The following is a 13,994-nucleotide window of genomic DNA, read 5'->3' as shown; positions in this document are numbered from 1 at the left end:
GACACTTGGCTACTTGCAAGTGAAGTAAAGCATGGGAAAGATATATATTCTTTTTCTCTTTCCCCTCTTTGTTTCCTTTCTGTGAAAGATTGCCCTAAGGAAAGGGCAGAACTTTGTCTCTGCAGCACTGGGAGCACACCTGCCTCATTTTTGACCTGCTTCAGGAGGTGTGTGACTGATTCCTTTGTTCTCCTTAGGCTCTGGAGGAAGCAAACGACTGCCTGAGTGACCTGCCCAGCCCCTTTGCCTACCTGCTGACCATCCACCTGAAGGAAGGCAGGAACCTGGTTATCAGGGATCGCTGTGGTGAGCCCCACCTCTCCCCTGCCTTGCTCTAGAGTTCACACAGCTCTCCTTTGTCACTGATCTCAGCCTGGCAGCAAGCTGGCTGCTGATCTGCAGTGCAAGAAGTCATGGAGTTGTGTCTCTCCTGCAGGTCAGAGCACTCAGTGGTTGAGTTTATTCTCTCTGCATATACAGAGGAGGGAGCTTGCTGCTCCTCCTGCCTGCCTGTGCAGCTGCAAAGCTCCTTTTGGCTGCCCTTAGCACCCATTCAGGAACTGTAAGAAATTCTATTTGAGCTTAAAAAAACCCCAAAACAAAGACTAATTGGAGGTTTGTTCACTGATGGAGCTGCTCTTAGTGCTTTTGGGGTTATCTGCAAGGATGTTAATGAAACCACGGGAGCAGGGCAGTAAGCCAACAATCCTCTCTAACCTGGGCTGTGACTGAACAATGACAGCGTGCTAAAATCCCAAAAGCCACCCCCAGATGATGTGTCAAATGAATTGTGAAATATTTGGGAAATTCCTGGAAAAAATGTGTGAAAATGCCTGCCCTTAACCTGAATTTTATTCAGGCTGTTGAAAGAGGGAGTAAAGATGCTCATGAACAGCCAGTCCCTTGCTGTGGAGGGAAGATCTGTCCTCTCTGTGCAGGCTCCAGGACTCTCAGCCTGTCTGAGAGCTCTTCCATATATCCAGTCTCACTTCATATTTTTTCCCTGCATGTGGGAACAGTTCTGGTAGTTTTGTTTTGCAGAATGTCTGAGCAGCTTCTTTTGAGGTGAAACCTTGGGGTTTATTCATTTGGTTTCAAACAAAAGCTTGCACAGCCTAAGGGCCTGTGAAGGTTTGCACCTGGAGGGACCTGTCTGATTTAGGTTCTCACACACAGTGCTCCTTGGGATTTCTGTTATCTGGTATCTCAGTTAACTTTTCCATGCTGACTTTTCATGGATTCACAAAACAGTAACTTTTGGTTGAGTGTATGCTTGTTTTTCCTAGCAGTTTTTGGAAGGAGAGAACCAGTACTTAGATTATGATCTTTACTGGTTATACAGAAGCCTGTATTTCCTAACAGGGTAGCAGTTCATCTGATTTTACTAGCAGGCTGCACAAGCCAGGACACATCCAACTGCTCCTATGAAAAAGATGCTGGAAATGAGCAATTCCAGCAGAGTAATATTTCTAGAGAAGACAGAGCATACATTGCTCTAGGCTGTGTTTTGTTGTGTAAGAAAGCAAATGCTTGTCTTAGTGAAGCATTGGACAGCATAGTGAAACAACATAAGGGGGGGAAAAATCCCTTTTGATGAGTCTCTGTTGCTTTGTGGCAAATGACCTCTGATTTAGTAAACTGAGTATGTGAGGTGATGCTTCCTTCAGCAGAACTGCTGCTTTTTATTGCACAGGCAGCAGGAGGGGAGAAAACAGTGATTTAATGATTATTCATCAGTCCCCACCATGCTGCAGTGGTGGCTCCTTTGAAAAATAAAAAGCACACTGTGGATGCCCATCGTTACAGGTCTGTGCTGTCACTGGTTCTGTGACACCTTTGTGTGATTCTGGGGCTTGACCTGCCACCACTGGGCTTTCTCCAAGTGCCTTTGGAAGAAGGTTGTGAGCTCTGCTTGTCTCTTCAGTGTGAGAAAGCCTCAGAGATCACTTGTGGGCTGGGAGTGTGTGACTTGCCTGCTCTCCCCCCACCCTGCTGCTGGTTAGAGCTGCTGTGCTGGGCTGTATCAGTGTGCTCTGAATAATCTGAATTTAACAAAATATCCACCACAGACTGAGTGGAGAGTTTATGCCCCAGGATCTTTAGCCTAAACAGGGTTCAACATAAATCTTGGGATCTTCTTAAATTTTAATTTTCATTTATTACGCAATCAGTGATTTTTCTGGAAAAAAAAGCCAAACTCAAAGCAGGCATCAAATCCATCAATTTACATTTTTTGAAGGAGTTTCTTTATCTACTTCAAGATAAATGAAATGGTATTTAAGTGTGGTTTCCTGCCTTCTTCTCATGTTTGTGCTTTTCCCCTTAATTTTATTTCACAACAGTGTAAATAGCTCAGGCTTAGGGGCTGCAGTGTGGGTGGGTGATGCCCTCTCCTGGCAGCTGAGTAAAGTCTCTTGTGCTCATGTTCAGTGTGTTTCTGCCTCTGTTTTGGTCTAATGTAAGAAGTATTTATCTATATTATTTATATATTTATGTAAAAATAAATCTAAGGTGTGTGACCAAGGAGAAATACTTCTGACATTGGAAACAGCTGTTGCTAAAAAAAATCCTGGCACTACTCATCAAATTCACAGGTTTCTCCCTGAATTTACTCATTACATGCTTGTTACTATTTAGAAATAATTATGCTTGGCTGAGTAAAGGTGAACAGGAGTTCTACTTAGAACTGCAGGCTATAAGACCACCATGAATTACTTTTTTCCAACTTTCCCAGTGTTTTATTCTGACTCTTTTCTTCACTATGTACTGCTCTTTCCAGGATATGTTCCCTTTGGTGTGATAGAAATTCCTCCTTCACTTGACCAGATTTTTATTACATCTTTTTCCTCTTCATGGTATTAATCCTGTTAACATCTGCTCTTTCCTATTTTTTCCTTCATTTTTTACTTCTTGCGTTGCTTTTTATTTGTCTCTTGTGTCTCTCCAGTCCCTGACTTTCTGCAGCTCCTCTCCTTGTACTGCTCTCTTTAGAGAGGGTGCTTCAGCCCAGGAGACTGGTTCAGATGCATGTGCTTCCTCTAAATTGCACAACAGTGCAGAAAAGAAAAATAAATCAGAGTTTCAGTGTTTCTTTCTCCTCTTTTATGTATTTTTTGAAGGGTAGGTGAAAGAAAAAGCCTCTCTACAGCAACACCCAATATATGTGCCCCAGCCAAGGAATCCAAGTGCTTCTAGAGCAGGATCTTGATTCTGGTGGAAAGTAGAGAAGCTCCAAAAACCTCTTTTTCGGATGAAAATCACTGTCCTGTCTAGGGATGCAGGATGAGAGAGATGTTACTGTTGGTCATCACCTTGCTTGAAGTCTGATTTAATTGCTTGCAGTCTCACCAGTCACACAGTAGGAACTGCCTGGCAGATGGTAAATTTGGCATGTTACCTGTGTAACTTTGGGGCCAATGTTAGGCAGTGCACGGGTCCTAAATTTATAACTCTTGTAGGGGACGAGCCAAACTTTGAAAGTTATGGGTCTCTGTGTGTATATACACAGCACCAGAAGTTTGATTTTTATGGTATTACTGTTAATAGATGTGTTTCAGTGATGACAATGAGTTTGTGTAGTTTTAATACTGCAGGTAGTAAGAAAGCAGAAATGCTATTTTTTATAAAAAAATTATGGAGCACTGCAGGAGCATGGCAGAACAGAGAGAGGAATATTCTGTATCTCATTTGGCATTTAAAAAATATCACTGGGTCTCTAAGTGTTGGCATCTTGTCACACCCTTGGTGGTTTTATGGCCTTGCTGACACTTCTTTTGTGAAGGTCAGCTTCGTGCTTTGAGCTGGGAGAGGCTGGAGCCCATTTCCACCTACTGGTTCACCTTCACAGGGCAGGGTGATACTGGTTTGAGTCAACCTAAAGGAATCTCAGAGGTGCTGCTCCCCTTTGGCACTGGGATGCTCTGACTGTGCACTTGTCTCGTGGTCGAGTCATCCTTACAGAGCAGAGAACAAAGTGATGCCACAGCTGTGAGGAAGGGCTGCCTTTCCTCAGGGGGCAAACCTAGCTCTGCTGCTGGAAGAATAAATAGAAACTGGGTTTTGAGTGCCTGTGAGGGTGAGAAGCCCCTCCCATTTCCAAATCCTGTGCTTTTAAAGTTCATTTTTCATCTGTTAAACAGTGTGGTTACAAGAGCACAGTTCTCAGATGTGATGTCAGCTGGTGAGTGGATGTGGTTGGTGTCTTTTTTCTTTTTTTCCCCTTTTAACCACATTGTTCCAGCCTGAACTTTGTGTTTCTCTTTTCTACCTGGTTTTGTGTTTCGTAGATCTTTTTTTCTGCCCCATCTCTGTGTCTTTTTTTCAGGTTTCATTTGTTTCCTGTTGCTGCACTTTGGTTTTCCTGTCCTTTCTTTCCTCTCATGACAGAGGCAGCTGAATGTGCAAAGGGAGCAAGGGGAGGTGCACTAGTACAGAAAATGCAACACCTCAAGGTGTGCATCCTGCTTTCCTTAGCACATCATCCTCTGCTCTCACATCTCACTGCCCCCACTGCCAGAGGGTGCTGGGGAACTCCCTGTGAGCTGTACCCCAAATAAAAGGGAAGAAAGGTTCTAGGATAACCTACACTTTAACTTTCAGCAGCACTCTGATCCTGCAGGAACCCAGCACTCACAGCTCTGGGCTATCCAGAGGTTAGACCTTGGTGATCCCAGTGGGTTTTGGAAACTCAGGCTATTTTATCATTCTGTGATTCACTGCCTGGGTCTGTGCTGGTACCAGAGTGCCAGAGGAAGGGATGTGTGTGTGCTGTGCTGGGTGTTTGTCAGCTCAGAGCAAGTAATTGTTTGGAAAGCAAATGCTCAGAGCAATTAGGCTGAATCGCTCTCTGCAAACACGCTGATTAATTTAGACTTTCTCTGTTTTCAGGGTATCTGCAATTAGATCATTAGGCCTTCAGATTTATTAATTATTGCAATGTATTAGGCAACTTTTCACACTTGTTTTTGAAGGGGGTAATCATGGCTAATTTACCAGTGCTGAGGGTTTGAATGGTGCTGAGCACTCGTTGGGATGTGTCTCTGTGAGCAAGGGCTTGTGCTGAGAATCTGTGCCAAGCCCAGATTGTGGAAATGCAAAGTGTGTGCCTCAAACTCTGCCCTGGGGCAGGTGATCCCTGTGAGCATCCTGCCTGCACTGCTGTGGGGAAGGCATGCACTGAGACAGGAACCTCAGAAACACAGGAGCAGTTCAAACAAAAGCAGTTTGTGTGTCTGCAGGAGTTCAAACAAAAGCAATTTCTATTTCTTCCCATCCTTGTAACATTAAATTAGGAAATGTAGGGATGATAGCACAGGGAGAGAATATTTGGGCCCAGAGAACACCCTGTGACTCTTCTTGTGTCAGAATTGTGAAACTACAAAAACCCCAGGTTTCTTAACCTGTTCTAGCTCCATCAGTTGTCAGAGCTGAGTGTTGGGGGGCACCTGCCTCCATTGACAGCTCACACTGCATCTTTCTGGGACTTGTAAGAAATTTTTATTAGGGTGAAGACTCAGAATACAAGAAACAACACTGAGTTGGGGTAGTTTAGCATGCAGAAGAGAGAGCTCCAGGGATATCTTGGAGCCTCTGCCAGTGCCTAAAGCAGTTGGACAAATTCTAACCAAAGACAATTCTTGCTTTCTGTCACGTGTCACTAACATATGTCACATGGCATTTTGGTAGGTTTTTCTCAGATTTTTTTAATATTTTATTTTATTTTAGTTTTTTATTTTTTGTGTTTCTGAAGTGTATTGAATAGAAAGTGCTATATCTACATCTTTCATTCTATTAATATTAAGATCAGACATTTTTTCCTCTCCTTCACCCTCCCTTAAACTGTGGGTTTGCACACTTTCTTCACACTTCTCTGGTCTTTTTGGTTTATTGAGTTTTTGTGGTGGTTTTTTTTTCTTTAGGTCTGTGTGTATTTTTTTTTTCTGGTTGGTTTTATTTTCCCCTGGAACCTATTGGGACTGCTTGTTTCCAAGCAATGTTTCATTTCCATCTGGCCATGTAAAACTAGCTGGGCACGAAACTTTCCAAAATCACCTGAATTTCCTGCAAGCAGAAGACTTTTTTTTTTTCCCCCTGATTTCCCCTTTAAGCCTTGGTCTCAGCTGTTTTGGTACAAGGATGTAGTGGTTTTCCACTTAAAAAGAAAAATGTGTGTTCTATTTTAGCATGTCTTTTACTCCTTGTCGTAAATAACTCTAGTAATTCTATTTCTAGGAAGATTTTCAGATATTTATTCTTTACATGCATATAAAATAAATCCTTAATTTCCTTCTTCAGATTAAAATTTAGTTTTTTAACCAAAACTTAAGATGGTCTAGGTTATATTTCACACTGCTCTTTGATTTTTTTCAAGACTTGAAGGCAATTTGGTGGTCATTTTTATTTATTTAAGGAAAGAGACTTGTTTCATATGCTACATTTCCAGTAAGTTTGCTCCCATAAAACAGTGTGTGGCTTGAAATTATATTGGGTTTTCTGGGTTTGTTGGGTTATTTTTTCCCCTGTTCTGAAGCAGTGGATGTGATCCATCACTCGGTAGCTGCTAGAGGGCAGCAGTATCCATTTAAAAACACCTTTAACAGTTTAGTTTCTTGGGCTACTAAACCCTCTCCTGCTGCTCTGCCCCTGCAACTTTTTGCTTTCTCAGGTTTTAGGTGATATCTGGTCTGCCTGCACTCATTGCTTTTTAGCATCAGTGGGAGGAAATAAAAGTGAAATTTGTATTATGTAAAGGAATTCCAGGGAGCATCACTGTTGAGATGAATGTTCTTTCTCTCATGGGGAAGGAGGCCTAGCTGATGGAATGATTTTTTTTTTTTAAGAGGTCAACCTTCCTTTTTATTCTTATTTGGTTTGCTTTAGGCTGAGAAGTAGATTATTTTGGGTTTTAATATATATTTATATTACTATTATATTTACTATAATATATATCTATTATTATATATTATGTATTTTTATTATATATGCATATTTTTAATAGATATTTTCTCCATATATTTGACTGTGTTTATTTTGTGTGTACTTTACTATTTGTTTCACTGCACAATATTAACCTCAAAGCACCTTGCTTTTTCCCCACCAGAGAGATATTTTTTGGGGACAAAATTGTCAACTGGCTTTAACAATAATCCATTCCCCTGTTGATACTGCTGCAGCTGATGTGAGTGAGACCTTGCTTTCAGAAGAGACTGCACATGCTTAAAAGTTGTTGATTCAGTTGCCTTCACTAGGAAATGGATGCTAAAAAGCTTTTTTTTTTATTTTTTAATTGGTCTAGCTAGCTTCTTCAGAAAATTATCCATTTCTGTCACAGTTAAAAGAAGATTATAAACAAAAAATCCTTTTTTTAGACTGGTTCATCTCTAACATCGCCAGGCTCTTTTCAGAAAAAGTTATGTTTTTCTGCCTAGATTGTAGATTGTCTCTTATAAATAGCTTTTAATAGACCCAGACATCTTTCTGAGCTTGAATCCAGAAGGCTTCAAGCCCTGAATTCAAATGCAAGCAGTAATTTACAGTCTGTGCTGTTCATCCCATCAGGACAGACGTGCCCACCTGGCTTATTTCTCATTCCCTGTCAACTGTTTTGGTCACCTGGATGCAATCTGGGGCGTCTTAAAGGAAACCAGAACCAGACACGGCCAGCAGGGAGTTTCATCAGCATCCTGGGGGCTGTGCTGCTGCGTCCATCCCTGACATTTCTCTGGCCACCCATCTCCACCCAGTGCCCAGCCCCAGCTCTGTGTCCCATGCCCAGCTGCTGGGTGCCACAGAGGTGCCACCCCTCGCTGGCAGCGCGCGCTCCCGTGCCCAGCCCTGTCCCCCACCCGCCCGCTTGAGATGTCACCCCCGTGACAGCCCCAGCACCCCACAATCATTTTCCCTCACAATTAACACCAGCACTAACTTGACACCTTTCCCTTGTCTGGCTCTGGAAAGCCCCGTGCCCCTCTGGCCGTTCATTCTCCATTAATATTTTCGGCGCGCGGGTGCCGCCGCTCACCCGTGAAGCCGCCGGAACATTATGGAGCTGTCAAGATAGCAAGGGATTACCCAGGCTGCCTTGCTGGAGTAAGTGACACCACTGAGGCCCTGCTTTGAGATGTTTATTTTGAGAGTAAGCTGACAAGCATGAAGGCCTGATCCCAGAGTGGCAATCTTATTTAATTAAGGGCCTCTTTTTATTATCGCTTCCCCCCCAAGACCTTTCTTTTTTTTTTTTTTTTTTTTAAACAATGCACAATATATATTTTTATATAAACAAAAAAATATATTCCCCTTCTATATGTATTCCCCTTCTATATGTATTCCCCTTCTATATGTATTCCCCTTCTATATGTATTCCCCTTCTATATGTATTCCCCTTCTGTATGTATTCCCCTTCTATATGTATTCCCCTTCTATATGTATTCCCCTTTTTCCTTTTATACTTATTTCTTTTATATGTATTCCTTTTTTATACGTGCATATGTTTTGATACATAAATATGTGCAAATATAAATAGTTTATTAAAAATAAATATGTGAGAATGGTTGCTAAAGCCTGGCTTGCATGAGCACTGCTGGGCAGCCCTTCTCTCCCCCCACCACAGCTTTTATTTTCCTTTACTGTATAACAACCTGGAAAGCTTTTCAGAGCAGTAATGCAATTGGGAGGCTTACTTAGCTATAGTCTTCCTGCTTCCCATCCTCAGAGAAAGGGTTTGGAGTTTTCTGCTTGTTGGTATTGAACTTGCTGGCTGTTTGCTTTTATTCTGTGTCTCCTATTTTTCTCTCTCTTTTCAGGTTTTGCCCTTTTTCATGGGTTTTCTGTGCCAAAAGCAGATGAGTTATGGCCATAAACCACCTGCCTCCATCGTCTCTTTGTGCTTTCATTTCATCACTTGCTTTCCTTGTCTTGGCCAGTTGTTATTTTATGCACAGAATAAATTGTGGACATTATTATTATTATTATTCTTTTAATTATGCAGCTTTGTCCAGTTTACCCTGTAAATAAAAGTCAGGGGATTTTTTGCCTTTTTTTGGTCTTTTTAAATCTTTTTGAAGTGGCACCAAAGAGCTCAGCACTGTTATTTCTTAATTCTGCATCTTGTGAGGACTGCTGCCCCCCACACTGTGGGGCTGTGATCTGTCTGTGTGTTCCCACTCCTGGAAATTGTGCTGGTTTTAAGATGGATGCTTTGTATAATTATAGTTCTGAGAAAATTTTAAGGAAAGGTCTAGTCCTAACCCACTGGGAACAATGAGAAACTGCCCCCTGTCTTTTCTGGCTTTGGATCAGGCCCTTATTATTATTCTCTCTTAGAGGAGAAGAAAAAGAAAATTCTATTTAAGAAGTCTGCAGCTTTTTTTTTTTTTTTTTTTTTTTTTTTTAACAGAAAAAAAGGTGGCTTTTTTTCAACAATTATTATTCAGGAAAAGGATCAGCTGCAGATAGTATCCGAAAGCCAACTTATATTTTCCTTCTGTGAATGAAAATCACTTTATGTGCAGAATGGACCAGGTTCTACAACTCTTTCCTTTTGAAATTGAAGCAGAATAAAAACTTCTATAATTCTTAAATATAGGTCTGTCTCCCAGGAGCACAGTTCTTTACAGTGCTGTGTAATTCCAAATAGATGCTTGCACATAATTGTTTTTTTCTTGGGTTTAAGTTCACATAACACTGATGAGAGCTTTGGATGTTTAAATCTGGCAGTCAGGACCATCCCTTAGCTGTTACCCTTCTAATGAAATTGAACTGTTAGGAGGGAAGTTTAATTCCAACTATCACGTACAGCACAGAAAATGCTGGATATGACAGGTGAATGGCACCTAGGCTCAGTTAATTGTAGATGCTGCTACATCTCAGTTTGATTTTCCCCTTTATTTGCAGCTTGTGAAGATTTTTTTGCAAAATCTGTTTGGATAACTAAATCAACCATCATCTAGTTAAATCCTCCCTTGTTCTCCCTCTTACCTGGTGTCCTGCATTGTTGCTGGTGTTAGTGCAGATGCCACCACTTTAACAACAATAATAAAAAGTTGATTTCCTCTTCTGTTTTCCTTTGACAGATGCAAGTCTTTCTATTGCTGCAGAGTGGCACAAACCTCATGCTCTATCCATGGACATCTGCTCCATAAAAACAGGGGACATTATTGCCCTGGCAAATTGTGCCACTTGGATTAAAAAACGTGTTACCTGGACAGTGCTTGTTTTGACAGAGTCTGTTCTCTGTGTGGTTTTTATCCTGAGCTGATGAATAACGTCGCTGTTTTTTTCACTGAAACCTCAAATTGTGTTTTAAGTAAATTGGCAAAGTGACACCAGTGATGAAATCCTGACGGGTATTTTAGCTATTGTTACTGGTTTCCTTGGAGCTCCTATCCCAGTTACGATGCTTTGGAGTTTGGGTCCTTTGAATATATTCCTAGTCACAGCATCACATTTTCTCTCTTCCATTCATTAGCTGGCCTGTAAATAGTGCTTCTATGCTGCTTCTGTTTGCTCTTTTACCAAATTAAAATTTTAACAGAGTTGTTAAACAACAATTAATGTTCTTTAGGAATAAAACAACAGAGATCAAGCAAACAATGAATATTGTTTTTCAGTGCCTGCTCTTAGACAGCTTTCTGGTTCTGTCTGTAGATTTCCTGTATGAATGAGCAATTTTTATATAGGTAATTAAGTATAAGCATGTATCTGTAAAATAGGTAATTACCATTAGCTGTTTTTAATTATTTTATGAAAATACAATTTAAGGTTGTGGAGTTGCATATGGCCATGCTAATCTGTTTTTTAATTAATTATCACAGGGACAAGTGACCCTTATGTGAAGTTTAAACTGAATGGCAAAACCCTCTACAAAAGTAAGGTAGTGTACAAGAACCTCAACCCAGTTTGGGATGAAACAGTTGTGCTGCCCATACAGACCCTCGATCAAAAACTCTGGATCAAGGTAAGTTTTGGTCTCGTATTTTTGAAAGTCTGGCCAATATTTTTTTACGCAATTATTTTCAACTTTAGAAGCATATTGATTTTTATTCGCTGTAGCAGCACGGCATAAAACACAATCGAGTTTAAGAGCTTCAGCAATTTCAAATTAAAATGCACATATGTCTTTCCCAGATTTTACTTGCATGTTTTGCTTTCCGTCTGCAAAAACCCAAGTTTGAAATAAAACTCCTTGACTGGATCTGTTTAAAGCTGTGGAGCTGAATTCTCTCTCTCTCTCTTTTCCTCCTCGTGCTTGTACAAACTCAGGGAAACCAAGGGCGGTTTCAGGAGCACGTTTTAGGAGTGTAATTTGGCTGGGCTGCACAGAATTATTACCTGGGATGCAGCCGTGACAAGTAGCAAAGCCTTTTCTGGTTATGAGTAACGTTACAGTTACCAGAACCACAAGCTACCAGTTGTGAGCACTAATTGCTAAAACATCTGTAAGCAGAAGTACCTGATTTTTGTGCAGCGTTTCATTATGCTGTCGTGTGGAGTATAAAGGAGCAGGCACAATCCATAGCAGCACACATGTCTCTGTTTACATAATATTAAGAAGATACTTTCAAAATGCTGGTTAAATATTTAGCTAAAAATACAAATTAAAGCGGGGAGATGGAAATTGATCCCTGAATTATATCTAAGCTTTGATCTTTCAAATACAAAATTGAACTGAAAGGGCTTAAAATATCTGTTCTTTCATCGCCTGGGATAAAACTGGCTTATGATGTGAAAATTGGAAGTATTTGTCTTATTTTGCCACCAGGTGTACGATCGTGATTTAACCTCCTCAGACTTCATGGGTTCGGCATCTGTAGCGCTCACTGAACTCGAACTTAATAGGTAACAGTTCATGTAATTAAAGATTATTAATGCAGCTTGGTTGAGAAACAGAGGGGAGTAGTGAAATGCTTTTTCTCTGGCTTGGAATTTTTCTATTCATGAAAACTTGTTCTTGATGGAGGAGTGGGGATTTCAGGAGAAATCACTTGATATAAATCTTCTGCACGCGTTTTTATCCGGCGTTACGCACCGGATTTAAATCCAACCTGCACAGAGCCCAGTTCTGGCACTAAGAATTTCTGTGTGCAGCTTTGTTCAGGGAGAGCCACAGCAGGACAGTTTATGGAGGTGGGAGAAGGTCTGGGAGCTGTCCTCAGCCCCATGGGTGCCTTTCTCTGGGGCTGAGGAGCGTTCTGCCCGGCTGCTGCCAGCGCCCCTTTTCCAGCCTCCCCCCACATCCATCCCTGCTGCAGCAGCTGCAGCTGGCCCTGATTTACTGCCGAGGCAAGCCCTGTGCCTTTTGTCTGCTGCTGCTGCTGCTTGGGCTCAGAGTGGAGCTGGAAGCCAGGAATTCAAGTTTTAGTTGTTTCTTTTATACTCCCTTGCTGTGCCATCATTTTTTTTTGGGGGGAGGAAATGAGTTCTCCCTGTGTGGGGGGTGTTGTAGCTCCTGTGGCTGTTGTATCTGAATTTCTAGAAATGTTAATTTGTCCATGAGATAGTGCCACTAGGTAAATACCAGCATTGGTGTTTTCAGCAAGGGAACAGAGTCATGGTGGGGGATTAAAAGCAGGCAGAATAAATATCTCTGGAGTCAAATATAAACCATTAATATTAGAAGATTCACTTGGATGAGTTTCCCTGTCACTCTTCTCTGTGTAGTGGAGGTAGTAGTAACTTAATTCAGTGTGTACCTGCATATGGGGAGTTATGAGCAGTGAGCAGTGCTATAGGAACACTGTGCTGCATTATTAAAGGAGGGGTGTATTTTGTCAGAACCAAGAAAGAACTCTCCAGGTTTCCCATTTTAACATTTAAACTCAATATTGGGAATTTCAGACAAGAAGCTGAAATTTGCACAGCTCAGCTTGACCTTTAATAATCAACTCGAGTTAACTGGAGTCAATAAATGCACAACTTTTTTTTTTCTTTCTTTGTTGATTTGTAGAACTACTGAACAGGTTTTAAAACTGGAAGATCCCAACAGTTTAGAAGATGACATGGGAGTGATTGTATTAAACTTGAGTCTAGCAGTCAAGCAAGGAGACTTCAAGAGAAATGTAAGTGGCTTAGGAAATCAAATTTATAGCTGGAATTTGTAGGGGGGAGAAAAGAAGAGCTGGCATAATCTGATTTACTGGGAAATGCCACCTTTATTTTCATCCTCTGAGACTCAATATTGAAATCGAGATAGAGCATAACTTTAAAAAAAAAAAAAGCCTTGTATTTAGCTGAGTTAAAGTTGTGTAGACATTTGTAGCTAGATGTTTCTCTCTTGTCACTGTGATGTGCACTGTGGCAGTGCTCTCTCTGCTCTGGGCTTGTGCCCAGCATTGCAATGGGCAGGTTGAAAAAAAGCTATTATATTTCCCTTTTTTTGTTGTTGTGGTTGTTTATTTGTTTGTTTGTTAAAAACAAAAACAAAACAACAAAGCAAAGCACAAAAAACTTATCCACGTGAAATCTAGAAACTGAGCTTGCATTTTAAGATTTTAAGTGCCCCAATCCTGTAGAGGAGCACCAGGCTGAGAGGAGGAGGTTACTTGTAAAACCCTGATCTTCCCACTGGCAGTTTCTTCACTGAGTTAATTGAACTTGTCTCCTGATGCAGAAATGTGGTGATTAGTGATGTTAGAAACCCAGAGAAGCTGGGCAGAGACTGGGAACACCATAACTGAAGCTGATAGTTTTTTTAAATTTCAGGTCCTGCATGTGGCTTTTTTTGCTTCTGTTTTTAAAGTTTTCTCCTAGTGTTTTATTCAGAGTGTACAGCACACAAATATTGGTGAACTAATCCTGCTCCTGGCCAGCAAGGGGTGGAGAATACCCAAGATCAGGCAATTAACTTGGATTGTCTTAAAAACTAGACCTAGTTTAAAATATGTGTTATACATATTAAGGGAAAATATTTCTACAAGTTTTCTGCAGAATCTAGTATGAAACTTGCTGTTTACAGCACATTACTGAATTATAGGTGTGGAATTCCAGCCTGAATGGGA

The 13,994-nt window shown here is 41.0% G+C and overlaps 1 protein-coding gene across 2 annotated transcripts in view; it reads left to right on the top strand.

The window, feature by feature from the left end:
- MCTP2 (multiple C2 and transmembrane domain containing 2) overlaps positions 1-13,994 on the top strand; it is a 351,696-nt gene that overhangs the window by 257,406 nt on the left and 80,296 nt on the right. The window contains exons 5-8 of one of the 2 annotated variants that reach the window (XM_079318154.1): positions 198-306; positions 10,812-10,954; positions 11,759-11,835; positions 12,944-13,055. In XM_079318154.1, coding sequence (XP_079174280.1) covers positions 198-306; positions 10,812-10,954; positions 11,759-11,835; positions 12,944-13,055 — 441 coding nt within the window. Of the gene's footprint in view, positions 1-197; positions 307-10,811; positions 10,955-11,758; positions 11,836-12,940; positions 13,056-13,994 lie in introns of both variants that reach the window. The other variant, XM_079318155.1, reaches the window with a different exon arrangement.

Source organism: Erithacus rubecula, assembly GCF_903797595.1.
Source record: "Erithacus rubecula genome assembly, chromosome: 14".
Classification (NCBI taxonomy): Eukaryota; Metazoa; Chordata; class Aves; order Passeriformes; family Muscicapidae; genus Erithacus; species Erithacus rubecula.
The sequence above is the reverse complement of the archived record's forward strand: the minus strand, read 5'-3'. Positions and strand labels throughout refer to the sequence as shown.